The following is a 20,771-nucleotide window of genomic DNA, read 5'->3' on the forward strand; positions in this document are numbered from 1 at the left end:
TATAAAGTCTCATGAATGCTTATAACAGGTATTATTAAAGGTTGATCTGCTGTAGAAACCAAGAGGTGACAGACGTGTTATAACCACTAAAGAAGGCATTATAAAGTCTCATGAATGCTTATAACAGGTATTATTAAAGGTTGATCTGCTGTAGAAACCAAGAGGTGACAGACGTGTTATGACCACTAAAAAAGGCATTATAAAGTCTCATGAATGCTTATAACAGGTATTATTAAAGGTTGATCTGCTGTAGAAACCAAGAGATGACAGACGTGTTATGACCACTAAAGAAGGCATTATAAAGTCTCATGAATGCTTATAACAGGTATTATTAAAGGTTGATCTGCTGTAGAAACCAAGAGGTGACAGACGTGTTATAACCACTAAAGAAGGCATTATAAAGTCTCATGAATGCTTATAACAGGTATTATTAAAGGTTGATCTACACAGTCAGATCCTGTAGAAACCAAGAGGTGACAGACGTGTTATAACCACTAAAGAAGGCATTATAAAGTCTCATGAATGCTTATAACAGGTATTATTAAAGGTTGATCTGCTGTAAAAACCAAGAGGTGACAGACGTGTTATAACCACTAAAGAAGGCATTATAAAGGCTCATGAATGCTTATAACAGGTATTATTAAAGGTTGATCTGCTGTAGAAACCAAGGAGAGCGGTTTTACATGATACGGTTACATTATTTAGTTACATTTTAACTCAACAAGTGAAGCAGAAACAAAAGTATAGTGTTTGCGTGATAATTTTTTTTTCAATATTCTACATTTCTGGATACAAACCAGGGGAATACCTGCAAGGCTTTGTTCATGTTGTCACTCATGGTCTTGGCTGACTGAGTCTGTTGTAGTTTCATTTGCAGCTGGCCCATCTCCTGGACTGAACCTAAAGGACAAACAGGTGGTTGACAGAGGGGGCGTCAACAAACAGGAGGTGGACAGAGGGGGCGTCGACAAACAGGTGGTGGACAGAGGGGGCGTCGACAAACAGATGGTGGACAGAGGGGGCGTCGACAAACAGATGGTGGACAGAGGGGGCTTCAACAAACAGGTGGTGGACAGAGGGGGCTTCAACAAACAGGTGGTGGACAGAGGGGGCTTCAACAAACAGGTGGTGGACAGAGGGGGCTTCAACAAAATAGTGGTGGACATCAACAAGCATTTCCCAAGGTGGTGACACAGACCCGGACACACACAGACACACACCAGTCTGTAGCAGTTTGGCACACTGCTGCTGGCTCTCCTGTAGGCGCTGTGTGAGAGTGTTGATGACTCCTGCTCTCTCCACCTGCTCCTCCTCTCTCCGTCTGTCCTGCTGCCTCACCTGATCACGCAGACTCTGGACCACCTCCGCCTGGATGATACCACAGCCACTGAAGTGGTTAGTCCGGGATTCACCGACAGCAATGTGACAACTCTTAGGTTCACAGTCTATCGTGACCCGAGATTACCCAGGACCAATACAGCAAATTTCACCACAGATTATTTTAAAGCCTTCGGTTATAATAGATTCATTACATTGTCATAAGCATGCATGAACCTCTTAATTAGCTCAAGATAATCAAAATAATCAAGATAATCAAGTGTGATACCAAAGAACAAACGCTAAGTGATCATGTTTACTGGTTAATATGGAGGTCAACATCAATTCCACTGGGTCCTGACCTGTTCTTCCAGGGCCTGATCGCAGGTGTCCAGTCTCTGCTGTAACACCAGCAGCTTGGCGTCGTGCTGCTCTCTGACCACTGTTAGGTCTCTGTCGTGTTGCTCTCGGAGTCTCGACAGACTGTCTGACCGACACAGTTCTGTCATCTGCTGCTGCATGCTGTCTACCGCTGCCTCCGCCACACGCTGCTTCTTGGTGTTCTGGAGGGAGATAGACACACACACACACAGAGAAACAGACACACAGAGAAACAGACACACACACAGACAGACACAGACGACACACACACACACACAGACACAGACGACACACACACACACACAGAGAAACAGAGAGACACACACACACACACACACACACACACACACACAGACACAGACGACACACACACACACACAGACACAGACGACACACACACACACACAGAGAAACAGAGACACACACACACACACAGAGAAACAGAGACACACACACACACATTGTATTCCGCAGGCTTATTCTCACCTCTCCCATAGTGTGCACTGCACACTCCCCATCGTGAATCTACAAGCGTTGGCGAAAGCGTGAAATGAGGTAGGTTCCCAACATGGTTAAATCCATGAAAAGGAGCACATTTTGGGAGAAGGGTAGAGAATTGGGGGGCAACCATAGTGTCTATAACAGGGCTCTCCAAAACTGTTCCTGGAGTGCTACCCTCCTGTAGGTTCGGAGTCAAAAACCTACAGGAGGGTGTCTCTACTGTAAGTGGCTATGGATAAGAGTCTGCTAAATGACTCAGTACTGTAAGTGACTCTGGATAAGAGAGTCTGCTAAATGACTCACTACTGTTAGTGACTCTGGATAAGAGAGTCTGCTAAATGACTCACTACTGTAAGGGAATACCCCCCTGATTTGGACAAAAACAAATGGCGGTATATTGGCATTGGACAAACCATATACACGATGGTCAATACCACCCAATTTGGCGTTGATTCATGCAAAGTATATTGCAAATGCCATATGGCAATTGCCAATTGTAACACTTCAAAATTCCAATAGGGGGCGTGTGCGTTCCACCGGGGCATTTCATATTGCAAATGGCACCCAAGTCAACATCCAAAAGCCAAATTTTGAAAAATGAAATTTTTAAAAAAAAACTTAAAACCCCTTAAAAAAGTGCTTTCTGGACCTTTTTTCGAAATTCTTTCGAGTTTTTTGTCAATTACACATGTGTAAGTACTGTATGAGTATACTTTTGTCATCATATATATATTTTTTTTAAGTACATGCGCATAAGGCATATGTTTTGTCCATTTGCAATATGATTTCATAGGAAGTCAAAAGTCAAAAGTCAAAAATGTCAAAATTTGGTAAAAAACTTCACACATCCTTAAAAAAGTGCTTTCTGGACCTTTTTTCAAAATTCTTTCGATTTTTGTGTCAATTACACATGTATAAGAACTTTATCAACATACTTTAGTCATACTTTATTATCATATATATATATATTTTTTTACTTGTGCATAAGGCATATGTTTTCTCCATTTGGAATATGATTTCATAGGAAGTCAAAAGTCAAAAGTCAAAAATGTCAAAATTTGGTAAAAAACTTCATACATCCTTAAAAAAGTGCTTTCTTGACCTTTTTTCAAAATTCTTTCGATTTTTGTGTCAATAACACATGTATAAGAACTTTATCAACATACTTTAGTCATGCTTTATTATCATATTTTTTTTACTTGTGCATAAGGCATATGTTTTCTCCATTTGCAATATGATGTCATAGGAAGTCAAAAGTCAAAGTCAAAAGTAACGATTTTCCTCCGTGCAACTGATGATCTAAAATGTGCAACAAAATGTTTTTGATTTTTTTTGTTTATGTTTCCTTACTTTTTCAAAGTCACTGTGCATTTGCAATATGTTTTAATGGGCAGAAACCATCACGAATTTGTCATGCTCAAAATTCAAACTTTACTTTGCTCAAACTATACCTTGGTCAACTTGTATTACATATTTCTTTTTGTTTTACTTGTGCATAAGGCATATGTTTTCTCCATTTGCAATATGATGTCATAGGAAGTCAAAAGTCAAAGTCAAAAGTAAATATTTTCCTCCGTGCACCTGGTGATCTGAAATGTGCACCTGGTGACCTGAAATGTGCACCTGGTGATCTAAAATATGCAACTGGTAACCCAAAAAAAAATTTTTGGGATGTTTTTTTGTTTATGTTTCCTTACTTTTTCAAAGTCACTGTGCATTTGCAATATGTTTTAATGGGCAGGTACCATCACGAATTTGTCATGCTCAAAATTCAAACTTTACTTTGCTCAAACTATACCTTGGTCAACTTGTATTACATATTTCTTTTTGTTTTACTTGTGCATAAGGCATATGTTTTCTCCATTTGCAATATGATGTCATAGGAAGTCAAAAGTCAAAGTCAAAAGTAAATATTTTCCTCCGTGCACCTGGTGATCTGAAATGTGCACCTGGTGACCTGAAATGTGCACCTGGTGATCTAAAATATGCAACTGGTAACCCAAAAAAAAAATTTTGGGATGTTTTTTTGTTTATGTTTCCTTACTTTTTCAAAGTCACTGTGCATTTGCAATATGTTTTAATGGGCAGGTACCATCACGAATTTGTCATGCTCAAAATTCAAGCTTGTGATCTAAAATATGCAGCTGGTTACCCAACATTTTTTGGGATGTTTTTTTGTTTATGTTTCCTTACTTTTTCAAAGTCACTGTGCATTTGCAATATGTTTTAATGGGCAGGTACCATCACGAATTTGTTTATCGAATTTGTTTATGTTTCCTTACTTTTTCAAAGTCACTGTGCATTTGCAATATGTTTCAATGGGCAGGTACCATCACGAATTTGTCATGCTCAAAATTCAAGCTTGTGATCTAAAATATGCAGCAGCTGGTTACCCAACATTTTTTGGGATGTTTTTTTGTTTATGTTTCCTTACTTTTTCAAAGTCACTGTGCATTTGCAATATGTTTTAATGGGCAGGTACCATCACGAATTTGTTTATCGAATTTGTTTATGTTTCCTTACTTTTTCAAAGTCACTGTGCATTTGCAATATGTTTCAATGGGCAGGTACCATCACGAATTTGTCATGCTCAAAATTCAAGCTTGTGATCTAAAATATGCAGCTGGTTACCCAACATTTTTTGGGATGTTTTTTTGTTTATGTTTCCTTACTTTTTCAAAGTCACTGTGCATTTGCAATATGTTTTAATGGGCAGGTACCATCACGAATTTGTTTATCGAATTTGTTTATGTTTCCTTACTTTTTCAAAGTCACTGTGCATTTGCAATATGTTTCAATGGGCAGGTACCATCACGAATTTGTCATGCTCAAAATTTTTTAGATATATTTTTTTTTGTTTCTTACTTTTTCAAAGTCACTGTGCATTTGGAATATGTTTTAATGGGCAGGTACCATCACGAATTTGTTTATCGAATTTGTTTATGTTTCCTTACTTTTTCAAAGTCACTGTGCATTTGCAATATGTTTCAATGGGCAGGTACCATCACGAATTTGTCATGCTCAAAAAATTTTAGATGTATTTTTTTTTGTTTCTTACTTTTTCAAAGTCACTGTGCATTTGGAATATGTTTTAATGGGCAGGTACCATCACGAATTTGTTTATCGAATTTGTTTATGTTTCCTTACTTTTTCAAAGTCACTGTGCATTTGCAATATGTTTCAATGGGCAGGTACCATCACGAATTTGTCATGCTCAAAAAATTTTAGATGTATTTTTTTTTGTTTCTTACTTTTTCAAAGTCACTGTGCATTTGGAATATGTTTTAATGGGCAGGTACCATCACGAATTTGTTTATCGAATTTGTTTATGTTTCCTTACTTTTTCAAAGTCACTGTGCATTTGCAATATGTTTCAATGGGCAGGTACCATCACGAATTTGTCATGCTCAAAAAATTTTAGATGTATTTTTTTTTGTTTCTTACTTTTTCAAAGTCACTGTGCATTTGGAATATGTTTTAATGGGCAGGTACCATCACGAATTTGTTTATCGAATTTGTTTATGTTTCCTTACTTTTTCAAAGTCACTGTGCATTTGCAATATGTTTCAATGGGAAGGTACCATCACGAATTTGTTTATCGAATTTGTTTATGTTTCCTTACTTTTTCAAAGTCACTGTGCATTTGCAATATGTTTCAATGGGCAGGTACCATCACGAATTTGTCATGCTCAAAAAATTTTAGATGTATTTTTTTTTGTTTCTTACTTTTTCAAAGTCACTGTGCATTTGGAATATGTTTTAATGGGCAGGTACCATCACGAATTTGTTTATCGAATTTGTTTATGTTTCCTTACTTTTTCAAAGTCACTGTGCATTTGCAATATGTTTCAATGGGCAGGTACCATCACGAATTTGTCATGCTCAAAAAATTTTAGATGTATTTTTTTTTGTTTCTTACTTTTTCAAAGTCACTGTGCATTTGGAATATGTTTTAATGGGCAGGTACCATCACGAATTTGTTTATCGAATTTGTTTATGTTTCCTTACTTTTTCAAAGTCACTGTGCATTTGCAATATGTTTCAATGGGAAGGTACCATCACGAATTTGTTTATCGAATTTGTTTATGTTTCCTTACTTTTTCAAAGTCACTGTGCATTTGCAATATGTTTCAATGGGCAGGTACCATCACGAATTTGTCATGCTCAAAAAATTTTAGATGTATTTTTTTTTGTTTCTTACTTTTTCAAAGTCACTGTGCATTTGGAATATGTTTTAATGGGCAGGTACCATCACGAATTTGTTTATCGAATTTGTTTATGTTTCCTTACTTTTTCAAAGTCACTGTGCATTTGCAATATGTTTCAATGGGCAGGTACCATCACGAATTTGTCATGCTCAAAAAATTTTAGATGTATTTTTTTTTGTTTCTTACTTTTTCAAAGTCACTGTGCATTTGGAATATGTTTTAATGGGCAGGTACCATCACGAATTTGTTTATCGAATTTGTTTATGTTTCCTTACTTTTTCAAAGTCACTGTGCATTTGCAATATGTTTCAATGGGCAGGTACCATCACGAATTTGTCATGCTCAAAAAATTTTAGATGTATTTTTTTTTGTTTCTTACTTTTTCAAAGTCACTGTGCATTTGGAATATGTTTTAATGGGCAGGTACCATCACGAATTTGTTTATCGAATTTGTTTATGTTTCCTTACTTTTTCAAAGTCACTGTGCATTTGCAATATGTTTCAATGGGCAGGTACCATCACGAATTTGTTTATCGAATTTGTTTATGTTTCCTTACTTTTTCAAAGTCACTGTGCATTTGCAATATGTTTCGATGGGCAGGTACCATCACGAATTTGTCATGCTCAAATTTTTTTAGATGTATTTTTTTTTGTTTCCTTACTTTTTCAAAGTCACTGTGCATTTGGAATATGTTTCAATGGGCAGGTACCATCACGAATTTGTCATGCTCAAAAAATTTTAGATGTATTTTTTTTTGTTTCTTACTTTTTCAAAGTCACTGTGCATTTGCAATATGTTTTAATGGGCAGGTACCATCACGAATTTGTCATGCTATAAAAATCCTGCAGGAATGTGAAATTGACTGGCCCGATGAACTCGGGATGGCTTTGCAGTGATTCTGGGTCATCTCAATCGCTCGTTTGGGTTGATTTCAGAATGTCGCTTTTGGTGATGTTTTTTCACTATAGAATCATATTGCAAATGTACAAGAGTCAAGTGGACAAGAGTCCATCAGTCAATTAGATATCATTCTGACCACCAAACTGATACAAACTGACACCAAACCCACTTTTTCCAACTCGTTTAGTAGCCAACTATTACATACTTCAGAGCTGGCCCAAAATTCACAACGCCTTCGGTACAAACCATAAAAAAACCATAAAACACGTAGTTACGTTCTAGCTGCGGGTCCATTTCTTATGTTATGTGTTGGCCTAGCTGAGGCGACCCCGAATCCCAAGTTTCGGCTCGATAGGTCATTTGGTGTCCGAGAAAAACCCTAATTGGTGCTGAAAATCCACTATTTTCCATGACTTGCTACGGGGTCCTTGAATGAGATATCGGACAGAAACGTTGGGGTCTGTCTATATGGGCCGAGACGTTCGCAATGCACCTAGTCTTGCGACTCTGGGACATTTCTAAATGTCGTCATTTTCGTGATGCAAAAATGAATTGAAGTTATTTCAAATGTACGAGGCTGTTTCTCGGTCCGAGAACCTTCTAGAGCCACGTAACTCACCACGCACCATCTACGGGAGGTCTAGAACAGGTTTCTAAAGTTTCGGAACTCTAGGTCCGACGGTTCTTTTTTAGCTCCAACAAAGCTAACTATTGGAGCCACTGTCTGTCTCTACGCACCCCAATACGTCCCTCCATCCAAGTTGTGTTTTAGTGCAATTTTTTTTTCCTTTGATTTTTTTGGGGAAAAATGACTGATTTACAGTTCATGGGGGTTGCCTAATCACACATATGAAGTTTTGGAAAGATCAGACTTTTTTAACCCTTCGAAACAGCCCCTGAGACACCAATTATGGCACTTCCGGTTGGCACAGGAAGTTATAAATCAACACATATCCTCATTGGGGTATGCTGTTACAGAATCCTGAGTTTTAAGTCCGTTTTAAGTTACGTTAAGAATTGACTGATCTACACAGGGTTGAATGCACTATGTCTATCAAACTGCATGCAGTGTATGGGTAAACACTTTTAGGGGCATTTTAACCACTTCCGGTTGGTCCAGGAAGCTTAGAATCAACACAGGTAGACCTCATAGTGGCCTGATGGACTGGTACCGAAGACAGGTTCATACGGCATTCATAACCCACATAGGCCTCAGGTTGAAATTAGGGGTGCAGGCAATGTATTCCTATGGGGAGAGATGACACTGTAATCTGTGAGATCAAAAAACACTGTTTTACTGTGAAGGGTTAATGCCACACGGTCAAGGTTAGGCTTGTTCAGATCGGGAGGACCTTAGGAACATTCATGTGGTGGAATTTTTCTTCTCACTCTAACGGTTCTCTCACTGTCACCCAAAAGCAAATGACATTGTGGTGCAGGCTTCATTTTGGGCCTACTATTCTAATGCTCGCTGCGCCTAGACCGAGCGAGCTACGGTCAAGCGGGATAGCTCGTTGAACTCAGAACAGTCTGGAGACTATGGTGATGCCATTTTTTGTGTTGATTTCAGAATGCCATTTTGGTGATGGTCCCTCTCCGTTTAAACATATTGCAAATGTACAAAAGTCAACTAGCAAGTCAGTGTCCATCAGTCAATTAGATGTCATTATGACACCAAATGGATATCAATTGACACCAAACCCACTTTTTCCTACTCATTTAGTAGCCAACTATCACATATGTCAGAGCAGTCCCATAATTCACAGCGCCTTCAGTTGAAAACCTAATAAAAAGGTAAAACACATAGTTACGTTCTAGCTGCGGGTCCAGTTCGGACATTATGTGAAGTCCTATGTGAGGCGACCCCGAATCCCGAGTTTCGGCTCGATAGGTCATTTGGTGTCCGAGAAAAACCCTAATTGGTGCTGAAAATCCACTTATTTCCATGCCTTGCTACGGGGTCCTTGAACGAGCTATCGGACAGAAACTTTGGGGTCCGTCTCTATGGGCCGAGCCGGTTTCAACGCACCTAGCCTTGCGTCTCTGAGACTTTTCTAAATGTCGTCATTTTCGTGATGCAAAAATGAATTGAAGTTATTCCAAATGTACGAGGCTGTTTCTCGGTCCGAGAACCGTCTAGAGCCACGTAACTCGCCACGCACCATGGCCCGGAGGTCTAGAACAGGTTTCTAAAGTTTCGGAACTCTAGGTCCGACCGTTCTTTTTTAGCTCCAACAAAGCTAACTATTGCGGCCACTGTCTGTCTCTACGCACCCCAATACGTCCCTCCATCCAAGTTGTGTTTTAGTGCAATTTTTTTTTCCTTTGATTTTTTTGGGGAAAATGACTGATTTACAGTTCATGGGGGTTGCCTAATCACATATATGAAGTTTTGGACAGATCTGACTTTTTTAACCCTTCGAAACAGCCCCTGAGACACCAATTATGGCACTTCCGGTTGGCACAGGAAGCTATAAATCACCACATGTCTTGATTGACATGGCCACTTACAGAATCCCGAGTTTTAAGTCTTTACGTTAAGAATTGACTGATCTACACAGGGTTGAATGCACTATGTCTATCAAACTGCATGCAATGTATGGGTAAACACTTTTAGGGTGATTTGAACCACTTCCGGTTGGTCCAGGAAGCTTAGAATCAACACAGGTAGACCTCATAGTGGCCTGATGGACTGGTACCGAAGACAGGTTCATACGGCATTCATAACCCACATAGGCCTCAGGTTGAATTTTGTGGTGCAGGCTATGTATTCCTATGGGGAGAGATGACACTGTAATCTGTGAGATCAAAAAACACTGTTTTACTGTGAAGGGTTAATGCCACACGGCCAAGGTTAGGCTTGTTCAGATCGGGAGGACCTTAGGAACATTCCTATGGTGGAATTTTTCTTCTCACCCTAACGGTTCTCTCACTGTCACTCAAAAGCAAATGACATTGTGGGGCAGGCTTCATTTTGGGCCTACTATTCTAATGGTTGCTGCGCCTAGACCGAGCGAGCTACGGTCAAGCGGGATAGCTCGTTGAACTCAGCACAGTCTGGAGACTATGGTGATGCCATTTTTTGTGTTGATTTCAGAATGCCATTTTGGTGATGGTCCCTCTCTGTTTAAACATATTGCAAATGTACAAAAGTCAACTAGCAAGTCAGTGTCCATCAGTCAATTAGATGTCATTATGACACCAAACCCACTGTTTCCTACTCATTTAGATGCCAACTATCATATATGTCAGAGCAGTCCCATAATTCACAGCGCCTCTAGTTTAAAACATAATAAAAAGGTAAAACACATAGTTACGTTCTAGCTGCGGGTCCAGTTCGGACATTATGTGAAGTCCTATGTGAGGCGATCCCGAATCCCGAGTTTCGGCTCGATAGGTCATTTGGTGTCCGAGAAAAACCCTAATTGGTGCTGAAAATCCACTTATTTCCATGCCTTGCTACGGGGTCCTTGAACGAGCTATCGGACAGAAACTTTGGGGTCCGTCTCTATGGGCCGAGCCGGTTTCAACGCACCTAGCCTTGCGTCTCTGAGACTTTTCTAAACGTCGTCATTTTCGTGATGCAAAAATGAATTGAAGTTATTGCGAATGTACGAGGCTGTTTCTCGGTCCGAGAACCATCTAGAGCCACGTAACTCGCCACGCACCATGGCCCGGAGGTCTAGAACAGGTTTCTAAAGTTTCGGAACTCTAGGTCCGACCGTTCTTTTTTAGCTCCAACAAAGCTAACTATTGCGGCCACTGTCTGTCTCTACGCACCCCAATACGTCCCTCCATCCAAGTTGTGTTTTAGTGCAATTTTTTTTTCCTTTGATTTTTTTGGGGAAAAATGACTGATTTACAGTTCATGGGGGTTGCCTAATCACATATATGAAGTTTTGGACAGATCTGAATTTTTTAACCCTTCGAAACAGCCCCTGAGACACCAATTATGGCACTTCCGGTTGGCACAGGAAGCTATAAGTCACCACATATCCTCATTGGGGTATGCTGTTACAGAATCCTGAGTTTTAAGTCCTTACGTTAAGAATTGACTGATCTACACAGGGTTGAATGCACTATGTCTATCAAACTGCATGCAGTGTATGGGTAAACACTTTTAGGGTGATTTGAACCACTTCCGGTTGGTCCAGGAAGCTTAGAATCGACACAGGTAGACCTCATAGTGGCCTGATGGACTGGTACCGAAGACAGGTTCATACGGCATTCATAACCCACATAGGCCTCAGGTTGAAATTAGGGGTGCAGGCAATGTATTCCTATGGGGAGAGATGACACTGTAATCTGTGAGATCAAAAAACCCTGTTTTACTGTGAAGGGTTAATGCCACACGGTCAAGGTTAGGCTTGTTGAGATCGGGAGGACCTTAGGAACATTCATGTGGTGGAATTTGTCTTCTCACCCAAACGGTTCTCTCACTGTCACTCAAAAGCAAATGACATTGTGGGGCAGGCTTCATTTTGGGCCTACTATTCTAATGGTCGGTTATTGTGTTATTTCAGAAAATCATAGAAAATCACAGAAATGTCGCAGAGCTCCGCAGCACACTTTAAAAAGATTCGTATGAACACCCTGCAACTGGATCTGTAACCGTTGAAAAAAAAAAACGCCTATTTGTGACCATCACCAATTTGTCATTGTTCCGTTTCTCTTAAATGACGATAGATAAATGGCTGGTTCTTTTTTTATTGACACCGGAGGCTCCTTGGCTTTGACCCGAAGTGGAAAAATAATTTCTCTACTTCCATTTTAAGCCTTTAATCCCAGAAAAATGGCCGTAGCTCAAAAACCGTCGAGGCCTAGACGCCATCCCGTTCGGGGCCAACTGCCCCTTGAGCCAAACCTACGCTCGCCAAGTTTCGGCTTCGAAATATTTTCAGTTTTTGAGATAAGGCCCCGTCGCGATTCGTGATGTTTTGCCAAATTGCCATATGATTCCGTATGCCATCTGGTGGGAGTGTCCGGGACGGCGGAAAAACGGTCCGAAACTTGTTTTTTTTTTTAAACGGGAACCGAAAGTCCGACAAAGTTCATTCGACGACTTCCCGGTAGGTCCGGCCCTACCGCACGTCCCGACGCCGACCGCGAATTTTACAAACGATTTCGGACGTCGGGTAAGGGACCGTACATTTGCAATATGGACTTTCTCACTGATCATACACGAAATGCCGAAATGTTCCCTTAATGTATGTAAGTGACTCTGGATAAGAGAGTCTGCTAAATGACTCACTACTGTAAGTGACTCTGGATAAGAGTCTGCTAAATGACTCACTACTGTAAGTGACTCTGGATAAGAGAGTCTGCTAAATGACTCACTACTGTAAGTGACTCTGGATAAGAGAGTCTGCTAAATGACTCACTACTGTAAGTGGCTCTGGATAAGAGAGTCTGCTAAATGACTCACTACTGTAAGTGACTCTGGGTAAGAGTCTGCTAAATGACTCACTACTGTAAGTGACTCTGGGTAAGAGTCTGCTAAATGACTCACTACTGTAAGTGACTCTGGATAAGAGAGTCTGCTAAATGACTCACTACTGTAAGTGACTCTGGATAAGAGTCTGCTAAATGACTCACTACTGTAAGTGACTCTGGATAAGAGAGTCTGCTAAATGACTCACTACTGTAAGTGACTCTGGATAAGAGAGTCTGCTAAATGACTCACTACTGTAAGTGGCTCTGGATAAGAGAGTCTGCTAAATGACTCACTACTGTAAGTGACTCTGGGTAAGAGTCTGCTAAATGACTCACTACTGTAAGTGACTCTGGGTAAGAGTCTGCTAAATGACTCACTACTGTAAGTGACTCTGGATAAGAGAGTCTGCTAAATGACTCACTACTGTAAGTGACTCTGGATAAGAGTCTGCTAAATGACTCACTACTGTAAGTGACTCTGGATAAGAGAGTCTGCTAAATGACTCACTACTGTAAGTGGCTCTGGATAAGAGAGTCTGCTAAATGACTCACTACTGTAAGTGACTCTGGGTAAGAGTCTGCTAAATGACTCACTACTGTAAGTGACTCTGGATAAGAGTCTGCTAAATGACTCACTACTGTAAGTGACTCTGGATAAGAGAGTCTGCTAAATGACTCACTACTGTAAGTGACTCTGGATAAGAGAGTCTGCTAAATGACTCACTACTGTAAGTGGCTCTGGATAAGAGAGTCTGCTAAATGACTCACTACTGTAAGTGACTCTGGGTAAGAGTCTGCTAAATGACTCACTACTGTAAGTGACTCTGGGTAAGAGTCTGCTAAATGACTCACTACTGTAAGTGACTCTGGATAAGAGAGTCTGCTAAATGACTCACTACTGTAAGTGACTCTGGATAAGAGTCTGCTAAATGACTCACTACTGTAAGTGACTCTGGATAAGAGAGTCTGCTAAATGACTCACTACTGTAAGTGACTCTGGATAAGAGAGTCTGCTAAATGACTCACTACTGTAAGTGACTCTGGATAAGAGAGTCTGCTAAATGACTCACTACTGTAAGTGACTCTGGATAAGAGAGTCTGCTAAATGACTCACTACTGTAAGTGGCTCTGGATAAGAGAGTCTGCTAAATGACTCACTACTGTAAGTGACTCTGGATAAGAGAGTCTGCTAAATGACTCACTACTGTAAGTGACTCTGGATAAGAGAGTCTGCTAAATGACTCACTACTGTAAGTGACTCTGGATAAGAGAGTCTGCTAAATGACTCACTACTAAAAATGTAAATAAAAATAAATAAATGTTTATTCATATCATGTTTCTTTTGACTTTGCCTAAAAATTAATAAACGATGTATGGTGATGGTGTAGACTATATTACATGGATTTATTAGACTTTTTCAAATGTAGATGTCAGTGGCTTGTAGGCTGTGTGTGGAGGCCTGTAGATGCTACATGTGTTTGTTAATTAACGGTCCATGAGACCAGGAGAATAACCGGCTGACAAAATGTCATGACAGCCACAGCCCTCGATACAACTTTCTAATCCAACTGACTAGAAATTGAATACAGGTCTCCCATCAACAACCCAGGTGTAAATCCAACCCAGGTGTAAATCCAACCCAGGTGTAAATGCAACCCAAAATACATTATCGTCATGGTAACATCAACAGACGTCAACCGTACCTCATGATCTCGGTCAGTAAGAGCCTGAACCTGCAGCTCCAGAGACGTAACGCTAGTCTGCAGCAGCACCTCTCTCTCCTTGGCCTCCTCCATCACTCTGCAGGACTCCTTCAGACTCACAGCTAGACCCTCCTTCTCATCTGGGAGGAGAGGGGGGGGGGGAAACAGGAGAGAGAAACATCTAGATATTCAGGTGTGACAGAGTGCATTCAGTTCTGCCATGAGACGGCCTGGAGCTCACAACCTTCCGCAACAAAGCACACCGCTCAAAGCCATCCCCTCTTAGCCAACAGAGCAAGAGACTCCGTTGAGCGTCGGTTGTCTAGTAGGATTCAGATCTAAGGAAAACATGTTACGGGTGAGTTTTCACTTCCACTACACACGCTCGTGACAGTTCATGAAGTGGGTCAGTAGACTGAGCTAACTAGGTAGCATGCTAGCATCTGGTTTCAGTGTCCACGCACCTCTCACGATGGCAAACTGATGCTCCAAGTATCTCATATTGCGTCTTGAATCCTCCAGTTTCTGCTCCAGGTCTTCGATCTGTCTCAGCTGGGCCTTGTTGAGGATCTGGAGCTGGGCTAGCTGCTGAGTGTCTGCAGTACCTGGAACACACGCAACAACAATGAATCTCCTATCTTATCAATAAACAACAACAGAACAGGTCACATTTTCCATACATCCTAGTAAAATATCTGAAAAAAAGAAAGAAAATAAATTTCATGTAATTCTTTGGCCAACTTTGTCAAAAGATCATGAATATCCAACCAAGACCATGTGAAAAGACTTACTCTGTGCCGAGTCCAGGAAGTCTCTCTGCAGCTGGTCATAGTGGTCGTCAAGCTGCTGGTGGGGGACCTCGGGGTTGAACATCTTGGGCTGAATGGCAGGCTGGTAGGGGTTGTAGTTGGCCTTATAACGGTCTCCTGATCCCACACTGTCAAACTTCTACAGGAAGACAACAGAACAACAGTTAGACAATAAATCAATTTGATCAGCCCAGAGACTAACGCATTTCAATGCATTAATACTAGTAACATGATTCTAATTTTGTTAAATGCCACATTGCATGCAGTCACATTACTGTCCTTAAAAACATATTTTTTTTTAAATATAAAATAAATCGACTCGTCAAAGTCTTGTTGAACACCTCCAATAGAAGTCCAATGTTTTACAAAATATGGCAACCGATACTGGATAAATGGTCGAGTCCCGCTTCATAACTGGGTTGACGATCTGCTGCTACTCTGTGCTGTAATGCTGCTACACTGCTTGTAGTGACTATATGCTGTCTTCTTATACATGCACCACCTAATAGGATTTAGTTTTATTCTGTGTATGTTTGAGTTAACTTTTGTTTTGTCCTCTAAATTGGCCATCCCATTCAACAGTACAATGAATGTCATCGTTTGTATTGCTGTCTTTTTTTATTTGACTTTTTATTGGAAAATAATAAACATATTATTAAAAATATATATTTTTGAAGTAAAAAAATAAAATATGACCCCACTCACTTGGACATGTTTCCTGGTGCTGTTCTGATCCTCACCAGCGTAGTTCTGCTCGTCCCCATGGCCCCCCACTACTCTCTGGTACTCCACCCCAGGGAGAACAGCCTCACGTGGGTACAGCTCATCTCCATACCCCCCTTCCTCCGTGGAGAAATCAGGGCCGGCTGCTGCAGACTGCTCAGTACCTACGCTGGTGTACGTGCAACCCTCGCCATGGCCATAGTGCTGCTCTTCCTGTTTGGAGAGGACATGAAGGTGTTTGTTGTTTTTAACCCCGCGTGACTTCAGTTGCAACTAAAATATCATAAAGGGATACATTTGAAGAGAATAGATATGTCTCTGGCTCATAATTAAAAACCTTGGGGCTGGTTTCCCAGACACAGATTAAGCCTAAGAAACATTTCCAAAGGAGATGAACATCCCTCGAAACATCCTTTTAGTTCAGGACTCGTCTTGGTGATTTATTAGGGCATTTCAAGTTTTAAAAAAACATGACGTACATGCTGGTACTCAGTCAGTCCTTGCTGGTCCCAGGCCTGGGGGTGACTGGCATGGTTGGCATGGCCGTTGATCTGCCCAACGACAGCAGCCTCCTCGTAGGGGTACTCTTCATGGTAGGAGCCGTGGTCATAGTCCTTCTCGTAGTTCTGCAAAGGACAATACTGGTTTCCCTTGAAAATATGTTGGAAATAACACGTCCCTGGATATTACACTTAACACAAGACCTCGATATGAACCCATGACCTCGATATGAACCCATGACCTCGATATGAACCCATGACCTCGATATGAACCCACGACCTCGATATGAACCCACGACACACATTCATCACTGACAAGGAAAGTATTGTTTGTTAGAAATGCTTACTTCTTCACGTGAGGCAGGTGTTTGGCGATCGGACCATTCAGTTTGTTGGTGATTCCACGTAGGCTGTTGTGATCTGAGAAATCAATACAAAAAAAAATAAAAGTCCTACTAAAAGGGTGTATGGAATGATGATCAATACAAAACGTACAACTCATCTGATTAGACTATTCATTGTTTGAGAGGGACAGAACATTTGAATAACTTGTGAATAAATTTGTGTTCTGCATTAGCCCATGATGGCTATTAGCCTAAATGTACCAACATTCAAACGTGTGGCCTACTGGGCAACGCCACCTAGCGGGCAATGCCACAGGGCTGGTGCACATATACTACACCATGTGTGCGAGTACAAATCCAGACCACACCCCCACTCCCCCTCTGCTGCTGCAACTACTATTCTCCCTCTGCTGCAACTACTATTCTCCCTCTGCTGCAACTACTATTCTCCCTCTGCTGCAACTACTATTCTCCCTCTGCTGCAACTACTATCCTCCCTCTGCTGCAACTATTCTCCCTCTGCTGCAACTATTCTCCCTCTCTATTTCATCTCCGTCTCTGGCTGAAAAATAAATAACCTTACCTGTTCCGTGTGTCTGGGTTGCTGCAGGCAGAGCAGTCCAGCTCAGGAGAGGAGGAGTCTCTGCTGTCCTCCAGCATGTCATCAGGCAGGTCAGTGAGCAGCTTGTGGAGCTAGAGAAGAAACACAACAAGTGGACTCACTGTGTGGTAGTTACCTTGGTTACTGAGTTATACAATGACACAGTCTAGGAAAACAGTGGGGGCAACCGCTCAAATAGTTCAACGAATTCCCTCAGCCAGGAGTTATAGAAAAACTGGAGAATGTTCACAGGACTGCTTAAAATATATGTATTTATTTCTAAACAAACAAATACAATTTTTAAAGTGCATCTTTCCTCCAAAATCCAACATGTGAAAATCATTTTTCCATTTTTGATTTGACACAAACTGCATGAAGCAAATAGCCTCCAGCGTTGAGGGACAAACAAGCCAGCGCTGAGGGACAAACAAGCCAGCGCTGAGGGACAAACAAGCCAGCGCTGAGGGACAAACAAGCCAGCGTTGAGGGACAAACAAGCCAGCGTTGAGGGACAAACAAGCCAGCGTTGAGGGACAAACAAGCCAGCGTTGAGGGACAAACAAGCCAGCGTTGAGGGACAAACAAGCCAGCGTTGAGGGACAAACAAGCCAGCGCTGAGGGACAAACAAGCCAGCGTTGAGGGACAAACAAGCCAGCGTTGAGGGACAAACAAGCCAGCGCTGAGGGACAAACAAGCCAGCGCTGACGGACAAACAAGCCAGCGTTGAGGGAAAGCTTAGCTCCTCCTCACCTAATGTCCAACAGCAACTCTTCCCTAAGTCAGGCGTGACGCCCAGGCGAACAGACTCCCACGACAGGTTTCCCTGACAGCCATCAACATAAATACACGTGCTCTACACTACCGAGAGCGACAGCCCTGAGTGAAGAGTAAAGGCTGAAAACGCACCCTATTGCCTTTAGTTAACTTCCTTTCTGGCCAGCCATGCTCAAATGTAATGCACTTACTATACAGGAAATAGGGTGACATTTCAGTAGACTCTAGCCTGAAGTAGCCTACAGTAGACTCTAGCCTGAAGTAGCCTCTAGCCTGAAGTAGCCTACAGTAGACTCTAGCCTGAAGTAGCCTCTAGCCTGAAGTAGCCTACAGTAGACTCTAGCCTGAAGTAGCCTAAAGTAGCCTCTAGCCTGAAGTAGCCTCTAGCCTGAAGTAGCCTCTAGCCTGAAGCCAGCCTCTAGCCTGAAGCCTTCCTCTAGCCTGAAGTAGCCTCTAGCCTGAAGCCAGCCTCTAGCCTAGCAAGTTTTAAGTTCCTCGGCATACACATCACAGACAAATCATCACAGACAAACTGAATTGGTCCACTCACACAGACAGCATCGTGAAGAAGGCGCAGCAGCGCCTCTTCAACCTCAGGAGGCTGAAGAAATTCGGCTTGTCACCAAAAGCACTCACAAACTTCTACAGATGCACAATCGAGAGCATCCTGGCGGGCTGTATCACCGCCTGGTATGGCAACTGCACCGCCCTCAACCGTAAGGCTCTCCAGAGGGTAGTGAGGTCTGCACAACGCATCACCGGGGGCAAACTACCTGCCCTCCAGGACACCTACACCACCCGATGTCACAGGAAGGCCATAAAGATCATCAAGGACATCAACCACCCGAGCCACTGCCTGTTCACCCCGCTATCATCCAGAAGGCGAGGTCAGTACAGGTGCATCAAAGCTGGGACCGAGAGACTGAAAAACAGCTTCTATCTCAAGGCCATCAGACTGTTAAACAGCCACCACTAACACTGAGTGGCTGCTGCCAACACACTGACACTGACTCAACTCCAGCCACTTTAATAATGGGAATTGATGGGAAATGATGTAAATATATCACTAGCCACTTTAAACAATGCTACCTTATATAAATGTTACTTACCCTACATTATTCATCTCATACGCATACGTATATACTGTACTCTATATCATCGACGGTATCCTTATGTAATACATGTATCACTAGCCACTTTATACTATACTATGCCACTTTGTTTACATACTCATCTCATTTGTACATACTGTACCCGATACCATCTACTGTATCTTGCCTATGCTGCTCTGTACCATCACTCATTCATATATCCTTATGTACATATTCTTTATCCCCTTACACTGTGTACAAGACAGTAGTTTTGGAATTGTTAGTTAGATTACTTGTTATTACTGCATTGTCGGAACTAGAAGCACAAGCATTTCGCTACACTCGCATTAACATCTGCTAACCATGTGTATGTGACAAATAAAATTTGATTTGATTTGATTTGATTTGAAGTAGCCTCTAGCCTGAAGTAGCCTCTAGCCTGAAGTAGCCTCTAGCCTGAAGTAGACTCCAGCCTGAAGTAGACTCCAGCCTGAAGTAGACTCCAGCCTGAAGTAGACTCCAGCCTGAAGTAGACTCTAGCCTGAAGTAGACTCTAGCCTGAAGTAGACTCTAGCCTGAAGTAGACTCTAGCCTGAAGTAGACTCTAGCCTGAAGTAGACTCTAGCCTGAAGTAGACTCTAGCCTGTAGTAGACTGTAGACTGTAACCTGAAGTAGACTGCAGCCTGAAGTAGACTGCAGCCTGTAGTAGACTGCAGCCTGTAGTAGACTGCAGTAGACTGCAGCCTGAAGTAGACTGTAGCCTGAAGTAGACTGTAGCCTGAAGTAGACTGTAGCCTGAAGTAGACTGTAGCCTGAAGTAGACTGTAGCCTGAAGTAGACTGCAGCCTGAAGTAGACTGCAGCCTGAAGTAGACTGCAGCCTGAAGTAGACTGCAGCCTGAAGTAGACTCTAGACTGTAGCCTGAAGTAGACTGCAGCCTGAAGTAGACTCTAGACTGTAGCCTGAAGTAGACTGCAGCCTGAAGTAGACTCTAGACTGTAGCCTGAAGTAGACTGCAGCCTGAAGTAGACTGCAGCCTGAAGTAGACTCTAGACTGTAGCCTGAAGTAGACTGCAGCCTGAAGTAGACTCTAGACTGTAGCCTGAAGTAGACTGCAGCCTGAAGTAGACTGCAGCCTGAAGTAGACTGCAGCTAGAAGTAGACTGTAGCCTGTAGCCTGAAGTAGACTGTAGCCTGAAGTAGACTGTAGCCTGAAGTAGACTGTAGCCTGTAGCCTGAAGTAGACTGTAGCCTGAAGTAGCCTGCAGCCTGAAGTAGCCTGAGTGAAGGGAACAGGGAAAGGCAGAGACAGCTACTTACTTCCCATAAGGACTGTTGGATGTTCCTCACATTTTCCACCGTGTCCTCAATCATAGGAGGCATATCCCCAACCAGAGCAGAACTCACTAAAATGTCCCACTCGGGGAGTTATCAACAGAAGTGAGGAAACGCATCAACTTCAGCTCCTGAGCCACATGATTCC

The 20,771-nt window shown here is 42.0% G+C and overlaps 1 protein-coding gene across 1 annotated transcript in view; it reads right to left on the reverse strand.

Annotated features, from left to right (window-relative positions):
- The window catches only part of LOC139407547 (centrosomal protein of 152 kDa-like), a 47,645-nt gene that overhangs the window by 21,129 nt on the left and 5,745 nt on the right, over positions 1-20,771 (reverse strand). Inside the window, exons 2-11 of the mRNA XM_071151369.1 lie at positions 17,404-17,513; positions 16,824-16,896; positions 16,456-16,602; positions 15,959-16,189; positions 15,236-15,392; positions 14,909-15,049; positions 14,445-14,584; positions 1,680-1,880; positions 1,221-1,368; positions 809-900 (exon numbers count right to left, since the gene is read on the reverse strand). Coding sequence (XP_071007470.1) covers positions 809-900; positions 1,221-1,368; positions 1,680-1,880; positions 14,445-14,584; positions 14,909-15,049; positions 15,236-15,392; positions 15,959-16,189; positions 16,456-16,602; positions 16,824-16,896; positions 17,404-17,513 — 1,440 coding nt within the window. The remainder of the gene's footprint in view (positions 1-808; positions 901-1,220; positions 1,369-1,679; positions 1,881-14,444; positions 14,585-14,908; positions 15,050-15,235; positions 15,393-15,958; positions 16,190-16,455; positions 16,603-16,823; positions 16,897-17,403; positions 17,514-20,771) is intronic.

The sequence above is a fragment of the Oncorhynchus clarkii genome, chromosome 4 (assembly GCF_045791955.1).
Source record: "Oncorhynchus clarkii lewisi isolate Uvic-CL-2024 chromosome 4, UVic_Ocla_1.0, whole genome shotgun sequence".
Taxonomy (NCBI): Eukaryota; Metazoa; Chordata; class Actinopteri; order Salmoniformes; family Salmonidae; genus Oncorhynchus; species Oncorhynchus clarkii.